General features: G+C 41.2%; 5 protein-coding genes across 5 annotated transcripts; 3 read left to right on the top strand and 2 right to left on the bottom strand.

Moving 5' to 3' along the window:
• Positions 1 to 4,363: 4,363 nt before the first annotated feature.
• Positions 4,364 to 5,719, top strand: MELLADRAFT_69036 (uncharacterized protein; the record flags this gene model as incomplete). The annotated part of the gene is made up of 5 exons (XM_007417853.1): positions 4,364 to 4,461; positions 4,757 to 4,838; positions 4,904 to 5,081; positions 5,316 to 5,420; positions 5,511 to 5,719. The coding sequence occupies 5 exons, from the start codon at positions 4,364 to 4,366 to the stop codon at positions 5,717 to 5,719; spliced, it is 672 nt and encodes a 223-aa protein (XP_007417915.1).
• Positions 5,720 to 7,078: 1,359 nt separating this feature from the next.
• MELLADRAFT_69035 (uncharacterized protein) lies at positions 7,079 to 7,492 on the top strand (the record flags this gene model as incomplete). Its single annotated transcript, XM_007417852.1, has 1 exon — positions 7,079 to 7,492. One exon carries the CDS (start codon positions 7,079 to 7,081, stop codon positions 7,490 to 7,492), a length of 414 nt encoding a protein of 137 aa, XP_007417914.1.
• A 1,359-nt stretch (positions 7,493 to 8,851) lies between these two features.
• Positions 8,852 to 10,612, top strand: MELLADRAFT_69034 (uncharacterized protein; the record flags this gene model as incomplete). Its single annotated transcript, XM_007417851.1, has 4 exons — positions 8,852 to 9,071; positions 9,139 to 9,501; positions 9,578 to 9,913; positions 9,990 to 10,612. 4 exons carry the CDS (start codon positions 8,852 to 8,854, stop codon positions 10,610 to 10,612), a joined length of 1,542 nt encoding a protein of 513 aa, XP_007417913.1.
• Positions 10,613 to 11,800: 1,188 nt separating this feature from the next.
• On the bottom strand, positions 11,801 to 15,338 carry MELLADRAFT_113224 (uncharacterized protein; the record flags this gene model as incomplete). The annotated part of the gene is made up of 4 exons (XM_007417888.1): positions 11,801 to 11,853; positions 13,239 to 13,406; positions 14,511 to 14,759; positions 14,837 to 15,338. The coding sequence occupies 4 exons, from the start codon at positions 15,336 to 15,338 to the stop codon at positions 11,801 to 11,803; spliced, it is 972 nt and encodes a 323-aa protein (XP_007417950.1).
• A 459-nt stretch (positions 15,339 to 15,797) lies between these two features.
• Positions 15,798 to 16,658, bottom strand: MELLADRAFT_95399 (uncharacterized protein; the record flags this gene model as incomplete). Its single annotated transcript, XM_007417874.1, has 1 exon — positions 15,798 to 16,658. The coding sequence occupies one exon, from the start codon at positions 16,656 to 16,658 to the stop codon at positions 15,798 to 15,800; it is 861 nt and encodes a 286-aa protein (XP_007417936.1).
• Between the last annotated feature and the right edge of the window lie 6,328 nt (positions 16,659 to 22,986).

Below are 22,986 nucleotides of genomic sequence, written 5' to 3'. Positions count from 1 at the left end.
GGTGATGAATCCCTATGTAGAATCGGTAGATTTGGTGGATACCGATTCGGTACAGATTCTGTAGAGGTGCAGTAGATTTACTGGACCTCTACAGATTTTTGACCGAATCTGTAGCTACCGATCTGTACTTTGTACACGATTGGGGATTTTTGGCCTCGGTACGGTAAATTTCAGTCAAATTTACAGTACCGAGGCTGTTTACAGCAACGATAGTGGATGCTCTAATAGATTATGCATGGTATAATCTGTTATTTTTTGAAATCTAGTTTCAAAATCTGTAAACGACCAAAAGCCACTTTTCAAAGTAAAAAATGATTGATGGTGTTTGGTACGTACCATTCACCATCAATCCATAATCCAAAGTCTCAAAAATGTCGGATTTGGGTGACTTGGAATCAACGTTCAGCAATTTATCAGATGATTACTCATCATCCATTGAAGACTTGATTGATGATCCCATGGACGACAGTACCTCATCCGAGTTATCATCTTCAGACGATGAGGACATCCTCATTGCAACAGCTGCTGCTGTAATTGAAGAAATGGAACATGAGAAACGCAAGCAACGCTATGCAAAAATACCTTGCCGGACTTCAGCTTTGCAAGGCTATGCTTACAAGAGAGAACTCCTTGAAGGGAGGAATGTCCGGTTTCTGGAAGTCCTGAAGCTTGAAAAGCACGCCTTCAAGCATCTCATGACCTATTCCAAGCCACTATTGGAACCTTCAGAGCACATAACAATCGATGAATAAGTAATGATATTTTTATTCATCACTGGTCATTCAGTAGAAATGAGACACACTGCCAAACGATTCCAACACTCGACCAAAACAGTCCATTGATACTTTCATATTGTTCGAAATGCTCTTGAGGGACTTGTTGATTCTATAATTATTCAACCAGGACTTGATGCTCCCATCCCCAACAAGATAGTTGACAATTCAAAATTCTATCTGTGGTTCCGGAATTGCATTGGAGCTCTTGATGGTACTTGTAAATTTCTAAGAAGACCTGTTAAAACCAGTGCTAATATAAGCACACTTCTCTCCACATCTAAGGTATGCAGACCTTCGACTAACCTGAAATAGTGGGAGGTAAAGATAAAGATGAGAAACGATAATAACGAAGCTTTTAATAAAGCTAATGATACGATCTAAACGCAAGTTTCTCTTTCCATAAAGATCTAATGTATTTCAAAGCTAACCTGTTAAAACCAATGCTAACATAAGCACTCTTCTCTCCATGTCTAAGGTATGCAGACCTTTGACTAACCTAAGTAGAAAAATAATAGAGAAAGAAAGATGAGATGAGTTTTTAGAGAAAGTGATAAAGCGAAATGACAAAAGTAAATCTTGTACCTGAAATAGTGGGAGGTAAAGATAAAGATGAGAAACAATAATAAAGAAGCTTTTGATAAAGCTAATGATACGATCTAAACGGAAGTTCTGTAACACATCCCTACATTAGTGTTGATAATGAATTTGAGGATTTTAAGAAAAGACTTACTCTCTTTCCATAAAGATGGGAAAGAGAGTGGGAACACAAAACCGATTCACAACATATAACATTGGCCCAACAACTCAAATTGAAAACACAATGGGGATGATGTGCGGCAAAGGTATTGGGAACAAGATTAAGAAAACCACTTTCAAAGTGACTGATCACAAAACAAAAGAAACATAACTAGAACACACATATCACCACAGCTAACACCTGTTTGAGATATCACAATACAGACATGTCAGTTCATTGTGACAGTCTTGATTGCATCTCAACAGTACTCACATTGAAGCTCAAGTCAAATTTTCTGACAGATCTAAACATCGCAATTGACATTTTACATTATCACAAAACGTTTTAGCAGCTTGTTCATTTAACATGAAGTTCCTCTTTGTCTATGCTGGAATAGGTGATAGGGTGCACGACTCCTATGTGCTCACTAGAGCACGTGAGAATGGTGCCTTCATTGTACCTGAAGGTGAGTATTTTGATTGTTACCTTCAAATTCCATGATCTGATGCAATCTGGTTTCTAGGAAGATACTATTTAGGGCATTTGTGCTATCCTCATTGCCCAGATGTATGGATCCCATACTCTGGAACTTGATATCATCTTCAAGAATGGCACATTGGAAACCGTGCTCCACGTACTCCTCAAGAACTTTACAATTTACGACATGCCATGGCACAAAATGTCATTGAGCGCATCTTTGGTGTTATGAAGATGAGATCTCAAGTAATGAAATACATGCCTAGATATGATCTAGAAGTTCAATACTCACTTGTGGTGGCATGCTGTGTTCTACACAATATCATACGGGATGCTGGACCTGAAGACTCTTTTCATGATGAGTTTGACAGGCTTCAAAGGGAGGAGGAGAATACTCAAAATTTAGAATGGGCACAAGCTAGAGCAAACAATCATTATGAAGAACCCAATCTTGGAATTCAAAATGAGGCACATGCTGCTTGGGATGCTATGGCACAGGAAATGTTTGATGATTATATGGCTCATCCTAGAAGACAATGGAGATCAAATATAGTTTTATTTGTATTCAAATAGGTCAAATAGTATTTTAGATACAAATTCACAAAGTGAAATGTTTTTTATTTCTGTGGAGATGATTGATACTTTGATATTGATTATACTAGAGCATAAAATAATCTAGGTACAAATTGATAAAGTTAATTGGTGGTGATTTCACTCTTGAGCCAACCCCATTTCATATCATCAGGTAGTTGATTGAAGAAAAACACCTTTTCCTCAATGTTTATACAAATCGCTGCTTTGATTTTTTTGGCTTCTTCCGAGATATTATCTTTTACTTCTGCTCGGAAGGTCTCCATTGCCTTAGCTTGATTGGGATACTTCTGCACCTTTGCCTGAATGCGCCTTTCATTGAGGCGAAGGCGCTTGAGTGCATTAGCCTCTGCATCCGCCTTTCTTTCATTTCGCAACTTCTCGAGTTGAATCTCTCTATCAATATACATCTTATCTAATTTAGCTTGACTTTCTTCCCAAGCCTTAACAGCCTCCTTACGTTCAGACTCCTTAGCAGTTAATTTTTCCTTGCTGACTGTTGCAAGAATCATTAACCCATCAGTACTGCTAGCACTTCGCCAAATTTAATTTTTACCACGTGGTCCAGATAAGTAGTGAGATATGTAACCCGCATATTAGGTATGTGTTATGTGAAGGCAATGAAACAAATGAACACACTGTGTATTCTACCAAGCTGAACAAACCAGCGCATCAATATATTTCATCTTCCTCTCGTAGTGCTGATTGGGATGATTCACGCATAGAACATCAAAGATAATTACATTATATCTGACATGTCTGCTATTGCCCTAACTAGCCTTTTCAAAGCATTTCAATTATCAATCAGTTGAGAGGTAGCCATATCTGATTTTGTGAAAGGGTTTTTTTTCATCTTTCAATTGGATACTTTGTGATTATGATCTCGATGGGATTCTAATCATAGCCATTCTGAGTTTCCTGTGTCGCGCATACAAAAGTCCTGTACATATGTATTTACATATGTATCTTTCAAAAAGTCCTTATATACTTTTTTGTTTCCCCTCTCTTTCTTTGTTTGACTTCTATCGTATTGATCTCGTCGCAATCAAACCATCCAGGAACTCTCTTGCGACCCGTTGTCTATGGCCATGGCTACATATCAACTTCGATCGTGGACTCGGACTGTTATGATCTAATGATCATGACTTGTTTATTTTAAAATTGTAGTGAGGTCCAACAAGGTATGTAATCGTTTAGAATCTTCCTTCGTTTTCCTTCACCTTATACGATTAATTATCTATGATGGCCCTTTCATATTTTTTACACTGTAGATTGAGAAAGTACCCTATATACCTATGACTCGTTGGATACGACCAAGCTCAAGTGTAAGTCATCTACAATCTTAAATTATTTGGTCGACATATTTTCACTCATGTCTATGCATATATAGATTGCCTCGCAGGGCTTTTCGATTCTTTCTTCACTCACCTCAACCTCATCTCTAACTTCCACTATCTCCAGCTTCCATCGATCAAGTTTCCTTAAATCATCATTTCCGTTTCAAGATCAATTAACATCATCCATTCTAGACTGAAATTATGCTTGACCCCAGCAGTCGCGGTATGAGCAAGCAAACCATGCTTGATTGGATGCGCATCAATCACCCTCAAACCCCGCTTAAGTCTGGAATCACCAAAAACGAAGTCTCTAAGATAGTCCGCCAGATGCAACCCGAACGTCAGCCTGTGCATGTTTTCAAAAAGATTCAGTTATTGTCAGATTGAGCTGATCTGATTTTGATAATGTATCTTTCGATGAAAAGATTTCTCGAATCCTGACAGCGATGCCCCGGCTGTTGATCAAACGGCTGACACCTCCAATTCTAGCCTTTCTGCCAGCTCGACCGGATCATTGGATCACGACTCTGCTTCAGCTTCACCTGTAAGTCATCCACTATACTCATACTTAGCCTCAATCTTGATCACAGACTAACACGTCACCTTCTCTCAGGCTGAGAAGATGTTAAATGTCACGTCTGTTGCACCAGTCCTCTTGGAGACCAAATCGACGTTAATTGGCCAAAGGAAACAAGTTGGGTCCAATGAACTCGATCATGATCGCCTTTTCAAGCGCTCAGAACCAGGTAACTATTCTGAGTTTATATTTCTTTCTACCTTGTACATGACAAGAGTGAATCGACTTACCAAATCATATTGGATGCTGCCTATCTATCTAGGTCGTTTGATGCCAACCATACCGGAACCGCCAGTTGCTCTGAAGAAAGAAAGAAAATGGGTGAGTTTGATCTACTAATTCTCGTATGTATAATGTGAAATGTGCGCAGTCTCTCACATTCATCCCATTGTGCATTTTTATTTCCTAGCGTCCAAAATCGAGGAAGTTACAAACTAGCATGCTTGATGGAGCAAGTCACAATCAACTCACCCCATCCAAACCTACCTCAAACCCCGTTGGACCTCAGGCCTTGGACAATTCCAATACATGCATTCCGCCTCTCATTGACTTGTCAGAAACAAATTGGATGGACACCCCCAATCCAGGTTGGTGACTCACATGAGCTACAGCTTTTCCAAAACTGAATCCACTTTCCTTCATACCTTCAAAGTGATTGGACAAGATATTCCACCCATTCCACTCGAATCCGCTTCTGCTAGAACTGCCAGCAAAAAGTCTGGTGTTGAAGTTTTTCAAGAAGAAAGAAATCGAGTGAAGCAAAGTCAGTCCGCTTCTGCTTTCTGTGAGTTCAATTTGAGTTGATGTTCCTGTCTAATTAGTTCAGCAGCTCGAGGAATCAGTGGAAAATCTCAGATTGAAAATGGAGATGAACGAGAAGTCTGATTTGACTGTTTTGGCAGATGAGATGAGGCGAGACAAAGAAGGTATGTGAGTTTGTCTAAGTAAATCATTCAGTGTCCTGTTCTCATCATTGTGTTATAATGAAGTTCGCCAGCTACAAGTGTCTGTTGCAGATCTCAAGCAAAAAGTTGATCACATGGGAACACTGCATGCTACTCTGACCGACTTAAAAGGTGAGGTGTCCCGCCTTTGCAAAAATTTGGCTGCAGCAGTCGAAGACATCCAGGCGCACGAAGAGGTCATCGCAAGCTTGATTAATATGCAGGAATCTGATGAGAGCAGGTCTGTTGAAAGCTCGAGTAGTATGATCTCTCATATTTAATTATTCAAACAAGTTTAGAATTATAGGCGTAGCTGGTTTAATCATCTTTCCACAAAAAAAAGAGTCGTTGCGTCACAGTGCTCATCCTTGAACACTAGAATTTGTTTCCTCTATGATTATGTACGAATGATTAGATATCATTATTTCTTTTTGTAAGTTCTATCATCAATCCCAGCTTGCTGAGAACAATCAAATCATGAGGCGGGTCTATTTCCTTTGTATCACTCTCCTGGCCATTCCCAAAGCCACTCACTTGGACTGTTTCAAGAAGTAGATCCATCAGCGTGTACAGGTTTCTGAGATATGTTTGTATCTACATATTGTAGAAAACTTTTTTGACTTTATAATTGGTTATCCTTATCTTAGTACAATTTTAAGCCATATAGTTTAGATAACTGCATTCAATTTTGAATACCATCTTATCTACTGTAAATCAAAAAGAAATTTGATCTTCGATCTTTGAGTGTGGGGTGATGCCGATTTTGTAAGAGAATTATTTCTCATGAGATGCACATACATACTGAAGATGAAGAAGAAACGAGCTACATAAATTTGCGAATATCCATTTCCATGGGGCTGCCTCTTACTTGCGATTATATAAATTGACAAGTGGGGGTTTAGGTATATGGTGATAGAGCGTATCTTCATGATATTATAACCAAACTCAACAACACGCCTAATGAGACTGATAACTTCAAAATTCGATCTGCTTTTTATATCATGAACATACGGACGCCACTCAATGAAGCCGAAATCGAACCGCTGATATCATTATCTTATTATCTTATGTATAACCCTCTGAGAAATCTATTGTTGACAAATGAAGATAAGGATAGAGAACATGCGAGTGCAGTTAGGTGAAAAAAATCAAACCGACATCATTCAAAACAGCATGAGCTTGATAATATATCTAAGAGTGGGGCAATGAGTGATCGGTCAGCTCAGGATTAAAGTAGAGCTTGAGACAATCAATTGATCAACTGATTGTCATATCCAAGGACTACAAAATCAGTACGTTTCTGTGGATAAAAAACAAGGTGTTCCCTTCTTTCCTCTTCGAACATTCATAACGTTTTATGAATGAGATTTCTGAGGGATTTACACCACGTTTCTTCATGGACTGATGACTTGTGCATATTTTGGGTCATTAGTTTTTCAACGACAGCTTTGATGCCGAGCTTCTGCCGGCAACAGACGAAGAATTTACCTTATAAGAAGTGAAATTTTGGCATTTCTACCTTCCGTCTGCCGTCCCACAATCATATTTAACTATTAAAAATCAAATCTCAAACTTCACAATTACAATTATTCTAGAATTCATAAATTTCACTTACTCAAACTTTTCTCGTATTATATATCATGTTCCCAAATCCACAAGGGCAGAACAACCAGCCTCCATTAGTTCATGCACACACTAGTATAGCAGACCTCCCGCCGCCAATACATATTTATGATATACCTGTTCATCTCCGACATCTGGTTACTCTGGATTTGAGTGTGCTTCATCACCGAACTACCACGACAGAAAACCTCCGCGATAGTTTGAAGTGTTTCTATCACACAATCCCTCACGTCCGCATGCTCACCAAGAGTAATCTTATCGAGTCGTTCATATACTATATTGTTCCCATCCTTCGCTCACCTAAAGTCTTCGATGAAGAACGTGGTATCTTATACATCTTTGACGTCCCCTTTCTTATCGAGCTTGGACCGGATCCGGACGCTGGCGAGGCTAACAATGATGGTAACAACGGCGCGGGTGCCACCGCGTAGACAAGTGGTAAGTTTGTGTGATCTTGATAGTTTTAACTTCAAACATCCAGATTATCTATATTCTGACATTTCTGTCACGTATCTTCAGAGCGCATCAGGTGGTCGCTGGGAGCAAATTTACAAGGAGGTGAGCTTTGAAAGGTTTGGTGAATTCTCTGAATGCACATGATCGCGACCGTGATTGCACTGTGCTGATCTATCAAAATATGGCTGCACTTTCCTATACTGAGTATAGAAAACCAAATTTGTGTACTTCAGTGTTCAGCTGTGTCTAATTACAAGCTGAAGGAATGGGTCAACTTCAACGTATTTGTCATTCAACAACAACTTCATTTCTGAATCCCCTTTTCCATCATTACCTATCATTACTTGTGGATTTTGAACTTGTTCTGTGACTTTACTTTATTATACTCCCGGTAGTAAGAATGGTTGGGCTTTACTGAGTTCCCTTTTCCGTCATTACGTATCATTACTTGTGGATCTTAGACTTGTCCGGTGACTTTACTTTATTAGACTACCAGCATTAATGGTTACTGGCTACGTGGTAAAGAAAGGAGTGGTGGTGTGAATGTAAAGCCATTTGTTGCCCCTGTTTTGTATATCTGTTAGGCATGAAAATAGTGTACAACCAACAAGAACAATGGCTCATTAACCGAGCTCAGTGTTTGATGAGTCAGATGTTGTCATGTCTGCTACTTGCCTCTTACAAAGTCATGTTGTTCCCACCGTTCAAAGTTCTTTTGAGGATCTGATGAATTTTAAACATCTCACGCTCTTGTGCATTTTTTATTTTCCCTATTCCTCAAATTTCATGTAAATTTTCGAAGACATCTTTTGAAATCTTAGGCTGGTCCTGTTTCATATCGTTCTTTCTGAGCTCAATTCGACTGCGCTCTCCTTCAGTCTCTACACGCACATTCATTCTTCAAATTTATCTACAATCAAATTCACAAAAGTTTTCAAATGAACGTACCCGGGAAAACAAAGCGAAGGAGAAATACTGCAGGTTCGGAATCTCATAATAACAATGGTCGGTTTTTCCTTTTTTTCTTCATCATATATATATCTGAAATCTTTTGGGTGACCTGATGATTACAACCTTGTCCACCTATCTTACCCAAAGAAGGGCAGGTCCCGTTGACCGAGGCTAGTGCAGAACAGTCCTTGACCGAAGTGGGGGTTAGAGTTGGACCCAAAACAACTCGGAATCGTCTTTTGGATCTGCTCGACCAACACGTCATACGGAAAAAGTCACGATTAGATCAAAGCCATCCAGCAGGGAGAATACGTAGCTCGCAGGCGCCTCGCGGCAGGGGCCAGCACGATCATTCCGTTGTTTCCAGCACATCCGCGGTTCCAATGCAAGCTACTCCTGGACCTATCGTCAAAGCTACTCCCAAACAAACCAATGTGGAAAGGACTCTTGAATTAAACATCGGACCTTCTTCCGAACCAAATGTCAACTTTTCTGTCTTCGAGAATTCACAACTTGAGGAACTCCTGCAAATGGTTGGAGTGGATGGTCGTATGCTGGAAAGGACAGCCCTTCTTGAACAGTGCACGAGTTATCAGGAGCTCAGTTAGTATCAACTTATTCCCTATTGATTGAGTGAGCTTTCATGTTGATCACTTTGAATGTGGATTAGTCATCATTCCAGATCATTTTGGGAGGAATGTCACCCAAAATAACCATCTGGATATGACCACTTCGGAATTTACGTTGCAAGTCCCTTTAGGCGCGGCCCACGCTTTGGTTCAGTATCCCCCATCTATAAGCGACAGAACTACAACTCAGGTAGTTCAGAGCTCGATCGAGAACTTAGGAGTTCCAGAAATCTCTCACACAAATCTGCGACGAAGTGAAGAAGCCACCGTCTTGCCCGAGATTCAAAAGGTTCAAAAGAAACATAATAGGTCAAAAGTGTTTAAAACCCCAAAAACTCGAGGAAGAAAGACTAGCATTCAAGGCAGTGAAGCAGCCCTAGAAAGCGCGGAAGGCTGTACATCTGGTAAGATTTTTGATTTCTCAAAACTTGCTTTCTCTTGATTAACACAATCTTTGACTATATGTGATAATATGGAAAGGTGTTGGAGCGGTGGCGCAAGAAAACATGGTTCCGAATACAACTCAAATCGAAAGACGTAGGACTTCTAGGAAGTCGACTAATGCTATTGAATCTGTGAGTACTTCAACTCACACTCCGTCGATCCAAGTGTCCTCACAAGGTTCTAAGTTGAAACTATCGTCAAACGCTTCCACGTCCAAGCATTCTTCAGAGCCGGGTAAAGCTTTACATGCGGTTCAAGATGATCATGCTATTAAACCGCTGGATAACTCTTCGGCTCATACAGAATCACTCAAAGGGAAGGAAGTTGAAAGGGATGTGAATGTAGGTTTCGACACTGATAGCCCAACACCAAGTAAGTCTTGTTTTGTTTGGGCTCTGCGTCCGAAATCAAAAAAGGGCTCATTACTGTTTTTTTACCCTGATGCCAGGCTTGACCAAACACAGTAGGTTAACACGTACTCGAGCGTCACTACAAGCCACCCAGAAAGGAGAAAATTGTGCTCCCGCTAGTTCGGGAAGTCCTGGTCCATCAAGCTTACCTCAAGAATCACATCCAGAATCTGACAACCCCTCTACATCAACACACACTAAATCAAATCCTTCCTATCCAAGCTTAGAACACCGACGATTTACACATGCGCGCCCACCACCCACTATACGCCCATCACCTCCGCCACAGAGAATCCTCTCGGACAGTGATTGGGAGCCTGAAGCTGACGAATCTGTCCGAGCTTCCAAGAAAAAATCAAAGACTCAAAAAACACAAACACATTCCGCAAATCCTTATGGCTCGTCGAACAAACCTCCCTCCCGTTCAGTTTCCCCTCAACTGCCTTCAATAGACGCCTGGACTATCTCAGATCTACGCCAGAAAGTTGCGAAAGATTCAAAATTAATCAAACACCTTCAGGACGAAACACGTCAATTAACGGACAAGGTCGATAGTTTGACCAACGACTTTAGACATTTATCGAAAACAGTGAGTAGTATGAAAAAAGACGAAGTTCAGTCTAAGAAAAAGACTCGTGGGGGTCGACTTGCAGTAAGTTGAATTTTTCCATTGAGTTACACCTATCAATAGAAGAAATTAACATTTCTATTGAATACAGTCACATATTCGATTTCACATTGACACACTCTTAGGAATGGATCCCAATGATACTCGCCTTCCTTCACCGGCAGATGAAAAGGAGAAGTCATCTTGGGTGTGCGGAATCGAAATACCCTCCAACTCCGATGACAATTCTGGTCCACCATCACCATCTGACCATATCAATCCATCCTTTCCATATCCAAATGGCCCGGGTCATATCAACTCAACTCCACAACAGCTGGCTGTGATGTGGCGAATGATGAAATCAGTTGGAGTTTCATCCTTTCGACCAGATTTCTCCGAGTCTCCCAACTCACAAGATAACAAGTGGCTATGGAAACTGGCATTTTCAATCTTTGTCAAGTTAGTAGAGTGCGGCAAATACACCGGGATCTCCTCAGAAAAAGAAAATCATGCAAATATCCAGAGATGTTTGAGTACCTATGTTGGCTCTTTATCAAAAAGGTAAGCAAAACAATTCAATACTTCAACATTGTGTTTTTCATCTCAGCACTGACCTTTTGGGATGAACAGGTACCGACAACAAGATTGGGATGACCAGCGCAAAAGGAAAGGTACTGACGAGACCAGAAGAAAGGCTAGAATGCGGCATGTAAGACATTACAGAAAATGATTTACTGTATTTTCAAATCAACCTCTGACGACATCATTTTTCTTTGATAGCTGAAAACTTTGCGCGAAGAAATTATCTTATCGAGAGACGCACTATTTTGTCTTTCTGATATCATTGAGGCTTGTTGTAGTGACGATGAGACTGACGCTGAGGCCGAATCACCTACAAAAACCTTACGACCCGCGGTTCCATGTCGCATCCGAAGGCTTCCTTGGCGTAGCTCACAATTGGAGGATGTCATGATCTGCTTGGATCTGTATAAAGCAAGATTGACCGCAAGTATTCCAAGGAACACGCATGGTCGACCCCCTCGACCTCGTATCCGCTCACATAATTCAGTTCTCAGTCCACTCAAACCAACACCTGGACTTCCTGTCGACTGCTACTCTGCAGAGTGGCTCGCAAAGCTCTCACCTCTCAAACTCAGTACATTAGACATTAATCCTAATCCAATCTTACCACGTGTCATTGCAAGTGTTAAAGCTCTTTAATTAATGTATTTACATTCTATATCAGGACTTGTAGAACAGTGTGATGTGCAACATTTTAAACCTAAGATGTCCTCCTATATAAATGATCATCTTTCCATCGTCACCAAGGCCACTGTTGCGACCCTCAAATCCTTGTGAATTTCTCCAGGCCTATACATCATCCATGAGCAATGAGCAACCACATCATTTATATTGATGATTTGATCCTTTGTAGGCCCCCAAGCACGGATGTTGAATTGAACATCCTGCGCATCCAGATTGGAAAAAGGATTGTAAGAATTTGATGGTAAGTGTGGAAAACACTGTACGTGTAGCCATGTATCAATAACATTCTGTGATGGATTAGGACACCGACGGTGTGTAAAAATTGAAAAGATTCTTCCAAATTCGGAGCCTTCATCATTTCCAGGTAAGTGAGATTTGAAGACGATGAAACTGTTCTTTGGGCTTTGTGTAAATGTTGAGTAAATTACGTCGTTGTGAACAAAGTGTTTGAAAAAATGTGCATTAGCTGGTAGTGGTGCAAAACCTTTTGACTTTGCTTCTGACAGTAAACACCATTCCTCTGGAAGTATCCAGACGGACTTCTCCTTAGTCGATTTGTTCAGATGCTTGAGAAGGAGGTTCAAAACTGGCTTGTCAAGAGCTTGCCAGGTGGAGTTCGATAGCGGCTGAGATTTCGATGGAGCTGGAGCATAGAGTTTCTGAAGTCTTGACTTGTATGGCAGCAGAGCTTCCGGTAGCTTTTCGTCATCCATGAGGGCAGATAAATTGCCTGCTCGACAATAGCTGTTTAGGAACGTAATTTCCAGCTCGCCTGTGGGAATTTTTATACATAAGTTAGTTAGCTTGTTTGAACTGTTCAGGATCAAAGTAACATACGTACCAACGTGGTTATTATGACAAGATTTGAGGATATTGCCCATGAGTCTTTCAAAAGGAAAGGACCACCAAGCTCTTACTGGACCAAACCGTTCGAGACATTCAGCTAAATGAATCGCCATATGGTGATTCGGTGCAAGACTGCAGTGTGTAAACAGTGCTAGCGACCCTTCAAGATAACTTTGAACATAAACTCGATATCTCTCAATCTGTGCTTTTGATATTGATCGTTTCAGAGCTAAGTTCACGAGTGAAACAAGGTCGCAAAAGTTTTTGAGCAAAGAGAGTTTCGTCTGGTCTTTCCCGACCCACAATGGTATCAGTATTAGAGGCAACTGGATTGAGAATAGGTTCCTCCACTCATCGGCTTTAAGCTTTCCAAATGAAGCTTTTCCTACTATAGGCATAGCGCGTTTAATCCAAGATGGGATCTGGACTCTTGGTAAAAATTTATTAATTATTTCAAGCATAGATGTGTCGATGATGATCTCCTCCAATGGCGGAGCTTCCCACACGCCTTTCCATCCAACGTCGGCAAGCGGATCGAAATCTTCATCCCCTGTTGAAGTGTTACCACTGAGCGAAATCTCTTCCGGGCCATCCTCTTCGCCGTCTTCGTCGTCCTCAAGATCTTCAGGGTCCTTCACGTAGTTTTTGGGTGGCAGAGGATCAGAGTGTTCAGCTAAAAGCTGTAATAGTTCAGCAGTTGAGATGGGTTGGTGTATTTGCTCTTCATTTTTGACGTCTTGCATAGACCAGAATCGTCGGAGGTGCCATGATAAAAGACCCAATAGCAAATTGTGCATCGAATCCACTACGTGAAAGTCTACAATATCCCAATAATCAAGCTCTACCAGCACTGAATAACGGACACCATGTGTCTTGAAGATGGTTATACGCTCTTCAACGGTTTGGGCGTCACGAGCTTCGTATGCCCACATCTTGTGCTCCTCCTTGTTACGACATTTCCACGTTTCCGGGTCCAAATTTTTGATATCCTTCTTGGTGATATGGCAATAAGAGCAAAATTTTGTTGCAGAAGCACTCGGAAACCCAAGAGAACGCCTTAAAGCAGGGATATCGGCTATGAAAGGGATTAATGCGGCCTTCACCAGACGTCCACATGGATAAGAGTGCGTTCGAGACAGTTTGATCCCCGGGCTCCAGATTTTTTGGAGCTGTGTAACAATTGGTCGTAAGATCCAGTTCATCTGCTCCAAGGATGGTTCTCGTGGACCTGGAGCAATTCCCACTAGGAATACATTCTCTGGTCGATGTCGAATGCTGATTGGAAGAGTAAGGCAAACCATAACAATGAATGTGATAGACGCATGGTGGCCGCTTGTCTTGTTTCCAAACGGATTGATAGCGTCCACAAACATTGCGAAAACCAGGTTTCCGCTTGTAGCTGTAAATTGCTTGCCGTCGGTGCCTTTGAATTCCTTCCATATTCTTGACTGGTGAATATCAGATATTAAATCATTTTGGTTGTAGGGTTTTCTGGATTCACATAGCGACTCATCGAGCCATTCTTCGACGTGAGGCCGCGAGAAGAATCTTGCGATCCACTGAGTTAAATCTTGAACCGCATACTTTCTGATTGCTATCTTCTTGCCTCTCACAACTTTCAGAAGAGGGCTAAGGCAAGTTTTTTCGGAAAGATCTGGTTCAAACTCTTCTACAACACCAATTTTGTTATCGCTGGGTGAAATTTGAGAGTCTGGTGGTCCCCCGGGAATACTAGCTATTCGATGATTACAAACATCAGGTACATTATCAAGCGGGTACATTGCAAAGCATAATGTACAGCAGTTCATAAAGAGAAGATTTGGGTCGATATTGAGCCAACCGATGGCAGTAGCTAGAGTCTTGGGAATTCGGTTGAAAATCTTCAGCTCTGAGGCTGAGATTGCGCCAGGAGACTGGTTGGGAAGAAGTCCTAAGGTCATTGACAGCTCAATAGTAATACGCTGTACATCCATAAGCCACGAGGCTGTTCTAAAAGAAAGATTATCGAAGATAACCAGGATGGAGCTAGTGAGCGCCACATGAAGGAGAAGTGGGTTGATGGCTTTCAAGCTGAATATATAAAATTGATCTATTGAAAAGCAATCCAAACCGATTTAGATGAGTGAATGTTGATGTCAAGTTGATGAAATATAAATTTCAACTTACCACAATCATAAATGGATGAAGCTATCTCATGATCATCAGATGCATGACCGGACAAGTCCTCATTGGAGGAAGATTCTGTAGGTTCAGGCTCTCTCGCTGGTGAATTGATTTCTACACTACCTGAGACAAAGGGCAAGGGACTTGGACGGGGAAGTGTTATACGCTGATTGGTGTTGATCGGTTGGTAAGTAGAAGCTCTCTCAGAGGCCATCAACGGGGAGTGTGAATCCATGGAGGGGATATGCAATCGTGCCAAAAAGGTGACCAAATCTTCAGAGGGCTGATCTCGGGTGCTGGTTGACGGTAAATCCTGGCCAGAGATTCCTTGAAGTGCTTGCATGCGTCGATCAGCAAGCACGTGAGCATCACGAGTTGAGGGTAAGACCTCAACCCCACATTGGCGCTCTCCGTAAGCATCAATAAAGCTGCCAAGGTAGCATTCTCGGGCTTTACATTGACAAACAACACGATGGGATACGTTTGTTTTCTTTGAGGAAGGCATGGTTGAGTTGAGATACGTTGATATGAAAGAATCAAAGAGGAAACAGAAACACGATTGATTGTAAAACTGATTTTTTTTGTGGAGTTTATGGAATTTATAGCGATAAGGACAAAGTATAGAAGTGAAAGGTACAACAGCCACACAGGCATATATAAGATGAAAGATACACGAGGGGAAAAGCAAGACAATCAAGCTAGTGACATAAGTTTCAGAGTACATGTGTTAGTTTGTTTGAAAGATGAGACACGTGATATCAAGCTGTGTACCTACTCATCGACAAGTTTCACATACAATCATTGTGACTTGAGCAGATGAAATGTGATACAATATCAAGATTTTACAAATACCAGAAGTCTTGTTCTGGAGGCGTACGTTGGATATATCAATTGATCAGCATCTGAAACATGCTACTGTCTTGAAACACAAGAGCAGAAGAAGGAAAAGATGCCTTACCTGAAACTATAAGCAGATGACTGAGTAATGAAATCCGGCGACCAAACTAGAAGTCAAGGGTTCTTCGTGAATGAAGTGCATATAGCAATCAACTAGAACCTGATGTGTCATAGGAATTGAATGCAAGAAGATGTGCGGAGCATGGCACTGTAGACCCAATCGAAGATCCTCCATGTCTGTGCCTTCAACCGCATCAGGACGTATGGCATGAGGTTTTCGAATGGTTAGGGTTTGACCAGGGATGATTAAGCCCTTGTCGACATGCTGTTGATAGAGTAATAGTAATCCGTCACGTCTAGCGGCTGCGGGTATGATTACATTTGGAGCTTTGTGTCGGATTGCCTCAATCAGCATCTTGCGGGTTGTTTTACGCCCCAGAGGGTTAAAGTCGACATTTTTGGAATCATCGTCCGTGTCCATGGGGGCTGGAGCTCGTGGAGTTAAAAATGGCTGTATGCGTGGGAGGACGTCCTTCTTGAATGCTGCATTTAGGTCGGCTTTGAGATGAGTGACACGAGACTTGGTTGCAGGATCGAAGTGTAACAAGATACGATAAAACTGTACTTTGAGAATCTTTTTGAGCTTGGTTTCGTAATCTGGTTCAAGAAAAACCCGAAGATCTGAAGGTAGTGTTTGGACCAAAGACCATACTACGCTGTCTTGGGTGGATGTAAATGCTGCAGGGTGTGGTGGTAGTGGCTGTAATGGAGGCGGCCCAGGTGGTAGTAATGGTTTAATGGAGGATTGGGTGGCCGAGGAAGCTTGACCCGCTGGTGTTTGATATTTAGTCGGATCAGTCACGTTTGAAGGGCTGTTCGCAGTGGATGGTGAAGCCTGGCCACTATTTTTACGCTTGCTTTTAGTCATGATGGTTGATCAGACACTAAAGGAGGAAATTCCCAATTCTAATTAGCAGCCATAATGATATGTGTACAGATCGATTGAAATAAATTGAAAAGGGAATGGTATAAGATATGATGGAAATGGGCAAGGAATAGAGATTTAATATATGTGATACCCACATCCTACGCTAAGTTCTAACAGAGAAAAAGAAGGAGGTTGCCTCAAGGAAGGTTGATCGATGGAAGCTTCAGATGGTGGAAGTTAGAGATGAGGTTGAGGTGAGCGAAGGAAAAATGAAAAGCCCTGCGAGCCGTCTATATATGGATAGACATGAGTACAGATGTGTCGACCAAATAATGTAAGACTGTAGATGACTTACACTTGAGCTTGATCGTATCCAACGAGTCATAGGTCAGATCTAAAGGTTGCTTTCTGAAGCTACAGTGAAAAAAATGTGAAAGGGCCATTAGAAACAATTAATTATCGTATAAGGTGAAGGAAAACGAAGGAAGATTCTAATGATTACATACTTTGGTGGACCTCACTACGATTGTAAAATAAACAAGTCATGATCATTAGATCATAACAGTCCGAGTCCACGATCGAAGTTGATATGTAGCCATGGCCATAGACAACGGGTCGCAAGAGAGTTCCTGGATGGTTTGATTGCGACGAGATCAATACGATAGAAGTCAAACAAAGAAAGAGAGGGGAAACAAAAAAGTATATAAGGACTTTTTGAAAGATACATATGTAAATACATATGTACAGGACTTTTGTATGCGCGACACAGGAAACTCAGAATGGCTATGATTAGAATCCCATCGAGATCATAATCACAAAGTATCCAATTGAAAGATGAAAAAAAACCCTTTCACAAAATCAGATATGGCTACCTCTCAACTGATTGATAATTGAAATGCTTTGAAAAGGCTAGTTAGGGCAATAGCAGACATGTCAGATATAATGTAATTATCTTTGATGTTCTATGCGTGAATCATCCCAATCAGCACTACGAGAGGAAGATGAAATATATTGATGCGCTGGTTTATTCACCTTGGCATATTACAGAGTGAATTCCTTTGCTTCATTGCCTTCACATAACACATACCTAACACGTGGGTTACATATCTCACTACTTATCTAGACCACGTGGTAAAAATTAAATTTGGCGAAGTGTAGGTTGGTTGGCCTTCTTTCAATGTCAACGAGGCTTTGGTGAGCAAGGGGCGGCTCGTTTGGCATTGGTTGGCTTAGGTGGTGGTGATGGCAAGGTTGGAGGTCACGCTCACACCCGGTGCCACAAAGCCTCGTGGCCCCCTAAAGGGGCGCATGGCAAGGGCGAGGGCGCAGGCCACGCCCTGGCCCTCGCCCCGAGCCACATGTGGCCTTTGCAGGGCGCCCTCCGGGTGCCCCACATCCAATAACGAGTCTGATCAACAAAGAAGAGACTTTCATGAAGACGATTGATCGAAGTTGAACCTATCAATTGTTTTCATTCTGGAATGGTTGATAGGGAGCTTCTCATCCCTCATACACTTCTTTAACAGCTTCACATCTTCCAAGGACTGAACACCATTCTTGAACCTTTGCTATTCCAAAGTATGAAAAGATAGCATAACTTTTCTTTGACTTTTAATGAAATCATCTATTGTTCTCTAATTGTTCTACCTAAATTCATCACAGCTTGTATTTTTTTATTCTTTTAACAATCACTGGACCAAAAACATCATCTGTAACAATCAGAAATGAAGAAGTCTCATATCATTTCTATCTAGTTTCATCTTTCTTGAGAACATTCAACTCTCATGATTTTGAATGATGATGTGACCATAACAAACCTGACTGATTTCAAATTACAGGCTTATGAGACAAATGAGATGAAATGTTTGTATTAGGCTCTCAGTGAGCTGGAGTTCCTGGTTTAGCTTAAACTGAGGAATTTGATTCCAGACTTTTCATTTTCTTCTCAGTTGAAGAAAGACAGTTTTTTTGTACTGGACCAATAGGAAGCCCAACTTTATAAGCAAGCTGAATGTTTTTTCAGGTGACATAGTTTGCATTGCAGAGAAATCAGAACAAAATATCTTAAGCATTTGAAAAGACTCTTTTTGAGATAATTGAGGATATAAAAACGATGTATTGAAAAGGTATGTAAGTGAAGATTTGGCTCGTATTCCAGAGGCACTGATTGATTTGCTTCAAACTTGGAGAAAGACAAGAGATATGTATAAAAACTGTTAGTTGAGGATATTCATCCAACTTTTCAAGCACACTTGCTCCATGAGAGTATCAGCCTTCATTGAGCATCTGTAATTGTCCATTACAGGACCTGCATCCGAAAAGCAGCTTTCAGACGGAACACTGGTTGCTGGAATAGCGAGTATAGCTTGAGCAAGCTTGCTTAGGTGAGGGTACTCAAGGCAGTTGATTTGCCAGTAACCTAATGGGGTTTGAGTTTGAGGCTCGCGTGACCGAGTGAGATATGATGTGATTTCGTCTCAAAGGTGAAAAACAGGACGAGATGTTGAGGTTTTGCCAAACAGATCATCTGAGCTGAGATTTGGTTGATTAGCTTCAAATGACTCGATGGTGTCTGTGTAATTCCAAGACGAATACACTCGGTGTTGATGTGATACTCCAGAGTATCACGCGATACAATGGTGGGACAGATTCCCTCAAGGGATCGAGAACTGCAGCTATGAGATAGGTGGGATTCCTGATGGCATTGTTCCTGTAAAGGGTAAGTTTATTGTACATGGGCTTCAAAGCTGATCGGATACCAGGCATTACGTCTGAATCTGATGCGTTCATGGACTGCAACGATAATTGAAGATATGAGCAAGTGACAATAGACCAAGATTAGATGGAATCTGTTCTCGGTACCCACCATTTCAAGACATCTCATCATATTTTTGTAAGCTAAGGCTGCTAAGGATAATGTAGGGTATTTGGAAGCGGAAAGCTTCAATGTGATTTTTTCAAAAGGTTGAAGAAATTTAACCAGATTTTCGAGTATATCCCATTCAAGGTCACTGATTCGGAGGTCAACATATTGAGGGTCATTGTTGAGTTTGAAGTTGATAACATTTTTCAATTGAAGGACACGGGCACAGACATGACTGAGAGAGTTCCAACGAGTCAGGCATTCAGTTCAAAGTCCAAGATCTTTCTCAATTCCAGGTGTTTTTAATGCTATTTCTCGAATGTCCAACGCAAATTGATGACAATTTTTGTACTTATTTGAGAGTTCATTTATCTTTTGAAGGAGACATGCAGTCTTTGTCGAAATGATGTGGTCAACAGCGTCAGCAAACTCCTCCGGTACATTCATATGATTTGGCTTGAGACTGTTAGTGAAGTACTTGAGACATGCTCGCACTCCCAGATTGATTACGTGAGCTATACATCCATTGAGGTGTTCGGAGCGAGAGAACTGCGGAATAGTGCCTTCAAGGGAAGATGCCAAAGTGTTATTGTTGGAAGCATTGTTGGCAGTGATGCAGTAAAGTTTGGAGCGTAACAAAAATTGATCGAGGACACCTAGTAGATGTTTGGCTAGATTGTCACCACTGTGTGGACCTTTGATTTCAATCAGCGAAATGATAGCGTTCTTCAACTCGAATTTTGAATCAATCCAATGTGCTGTCACCCCCAAAATTTATTTGTGATTACGTGAGGTCCAGGAGTCGCAAGTGAGACTGATGTGATTGATAGATTGAAAGTGATTGATGAGACGTGCTTGATAAAGTTGAAATGATCCAAATATTGCATCTTTCAATGCAGTGGGAGTTATGAGAAGAGATTTGGATCTCGGGTTGAGAAGTGACAACAGATTTTTGAATGCATTTGAGTTGACAAACTGAAAGGTCAACTCGTCTTGAATGCACATCTTGACTAGTGCTTTCTTAAAGGATTCAGGTGACAAAGTGGCCTAATGTGATTCATCATAACTGAACATGTAAGCTGATTAAAACAATACCACAGAAAATTGATAATGATGATATCTTACCATGTCATCTGGATCCGCTTCTCCAAGCTTGTCCTTTGATGTCAATCTATGGATTTGATTGAGATGACGACTGAGAGATCTAGTGCTGCCGTTTGCATCTTGAGCTATTGAACTTCGACATAAATCATTTGATAACTTTTCACTGGGAAGCTGGCAGACAAACTTGACCTTTCTGTCAATGATATCAGGTTCAAAATATTCCCATACCCAGGAAGTGCGCTTCTTGATCAATTCTCGAGTCTCTTCTAAACGTCTTTGAAGTTCTGCATTTGTGTTTGGAGACCTTGTTCTTTGAAATGAGTGACTTGAAGATGTTGCACTCAGCCCTTGTGATTGAGGTGATAAGGGAGAGTGGTGGATGTGTCTTCTTGAGTCACTCAGATTACTAGCTCTAGATAATTGTGACATGTTTTCAGTGTGAGTTGATAGTGGTTTGTGTCCTGACGTGTCAAGCCTACTAATGGTATGATTAATCTATGGCCTCACTGTCCACTTGGGGCTTCAGCGTGACACCGTGGGAAAGCCCTGTCTAGCCAAGGCCTGACCATGGCAGGCCATGCCGGGTGCAGGCCATGGCCCTAGCCATGCCCTGAGCCCTGAAAAATGGGCCGGGTGTGAGCGTGAGTTGGAGGGGCTGGGGAAGAAGGCAATACTACCAGTGTGATTGGTCTATTGATTGCAGGATCTGCTAAGTGAGCTATAGGAATGATAGATAAAATCAAATTAAAGTGAAAATGATATTAAAGTGATAAAAACAAGAACATAGAGGATTATTGTAGAGAAATTCATACCTCCAGTCCCTGTGCATAGGTTCAATTGTGGTAGTTCACTGTTGTTACCATCAGCCTCATTGCCTTCATCATCTAAAGCCATCTCCTCCGCAGTGAGCTTGTTGGACTTTCTTTGTGTCTTCTTGGCGACTCGACTGCCTCGAACCATTGTGTCATCCGCATTCCGGCCATGCTCAAGCTGCTTCATGAGCTCATAATTAGGAAACCCTTTGTTTCTAAAGGATTTGTACTTTGGTGTGAAGAAATCTGAAGGCTACTTTGCTTGTGATGAGGGCTTTGAGAATCTCTTCATCAAGTTTTGCTATCTTATCAGGTGACTAAGGCATGAAAAATTGCTTTATACCAAAGTTGTGAACAATCTTATCATCTGGAACAACAGAGATATCTTTCATAGCAGCTGTGGAGACAGATGGTGGTAGAGCGGAAATACCATTTGCTGCATAATCCTTGGCAATCATCAACTGTTTGTATTTGGACTTTTGTGAGATTGAGATTGATCAACATTTGTGGATCATATGATCAGCCAGTTTATTTGGTTTTCCGTCCATTGTCTCCTGGCAGTGCTGACATTTTGCAAGGCGGTGGTGTTTGGAGCTGTTTTGATCAGCTGACATGTAGAACGCAGTCCATCGCTTCCCAAATGCCGAAGTTGGTGGAATCCAGTCGGTGCATCTTGATGATGTGTTGGTGTAAACTTTACAGTGTTCAAAGTTAGGATGGAATTGATTAACTTTGAAAGTCTTCCGAAGGCGTTAATTAGGGAAAAGTGAGGTGGTTTGTAGGAAGCTATCTTGCTTCACGTGGCCCATTAGCCTAGTTATATTGTTAGTTGGTCATTATCTCACATGTAATGTTATCAAATAGCTCTTAGTTATGTATGCTCATCCTGCGTGATGTTTTCTCTGTTGTTATGTTTCTCTTTCTTTTCTCATGTTACTGTCGTGTCTGACCATCCTGCGTGATGAACCATCTCTACATATTTGATATGTTTACATGCTTGATGTTTAACTCTCGTATCTCATCAGTGTTATTTTTCTACTACTTATAGTCTATGAGTCTACACTAAAGTTAGAACTTCATCTATTCGAAGTTCTTTCTTTCTGTGATCACAAACTAATCTGACGTTTGTAATCTGTGTATGACTCATAGGTACGTCTTTCACTTCTTCATTCTATTTTTCTATATTTCTCTTGATTATACTTGTTAGTAAATATTGCGAAATATTAAACATGATCTATTCGAAGTTCTTTCTTTCTGTGATCACAAACTAATCTGACGTTTGTAATCTGTGTATGACTCATATATATAACTAGGGTGCGCCACCCCAAATCCAGCCTCAGTGGGTGCTCTTTTCACGCCACGCCCACCACGTGAATAACAACACATCATTTTCATTGCTAAACAAAATGTTGATCTGTGCACAAAATTGGTTTTGTGGTGAGGGTCTGCAACTGTGGGTAAAGGGTAAGTTGTGTATTGAGTAACAAGCTGTACAGTCTGTACCGGTTTTGAGGTTTGGGGTTTTGAGTTTTGTGGGTCGGCACTTCGT

The sequence above is a fragment of the Melampsora larici-populina genome (genome assembly GCF_000204055.1).
Source record: "Melampsora larici-populina 98AG31 unplaced genomic scaffold MELLAscaffold_80, whole genome shotgun sequence".
Classification (NCBI taxonomy): domain Eukaryota; kingdom Fungi; phylum Basidiomycota; class Pucciniomycetes; order Pucciniales; family Melampsoraceae; genus Melampsora; species Melampsora laricis-populina.
Note: the sequence above shows the minus strand (reverse complement) of the source record. Positions and strands in the feature narration are given on the sequence as shown.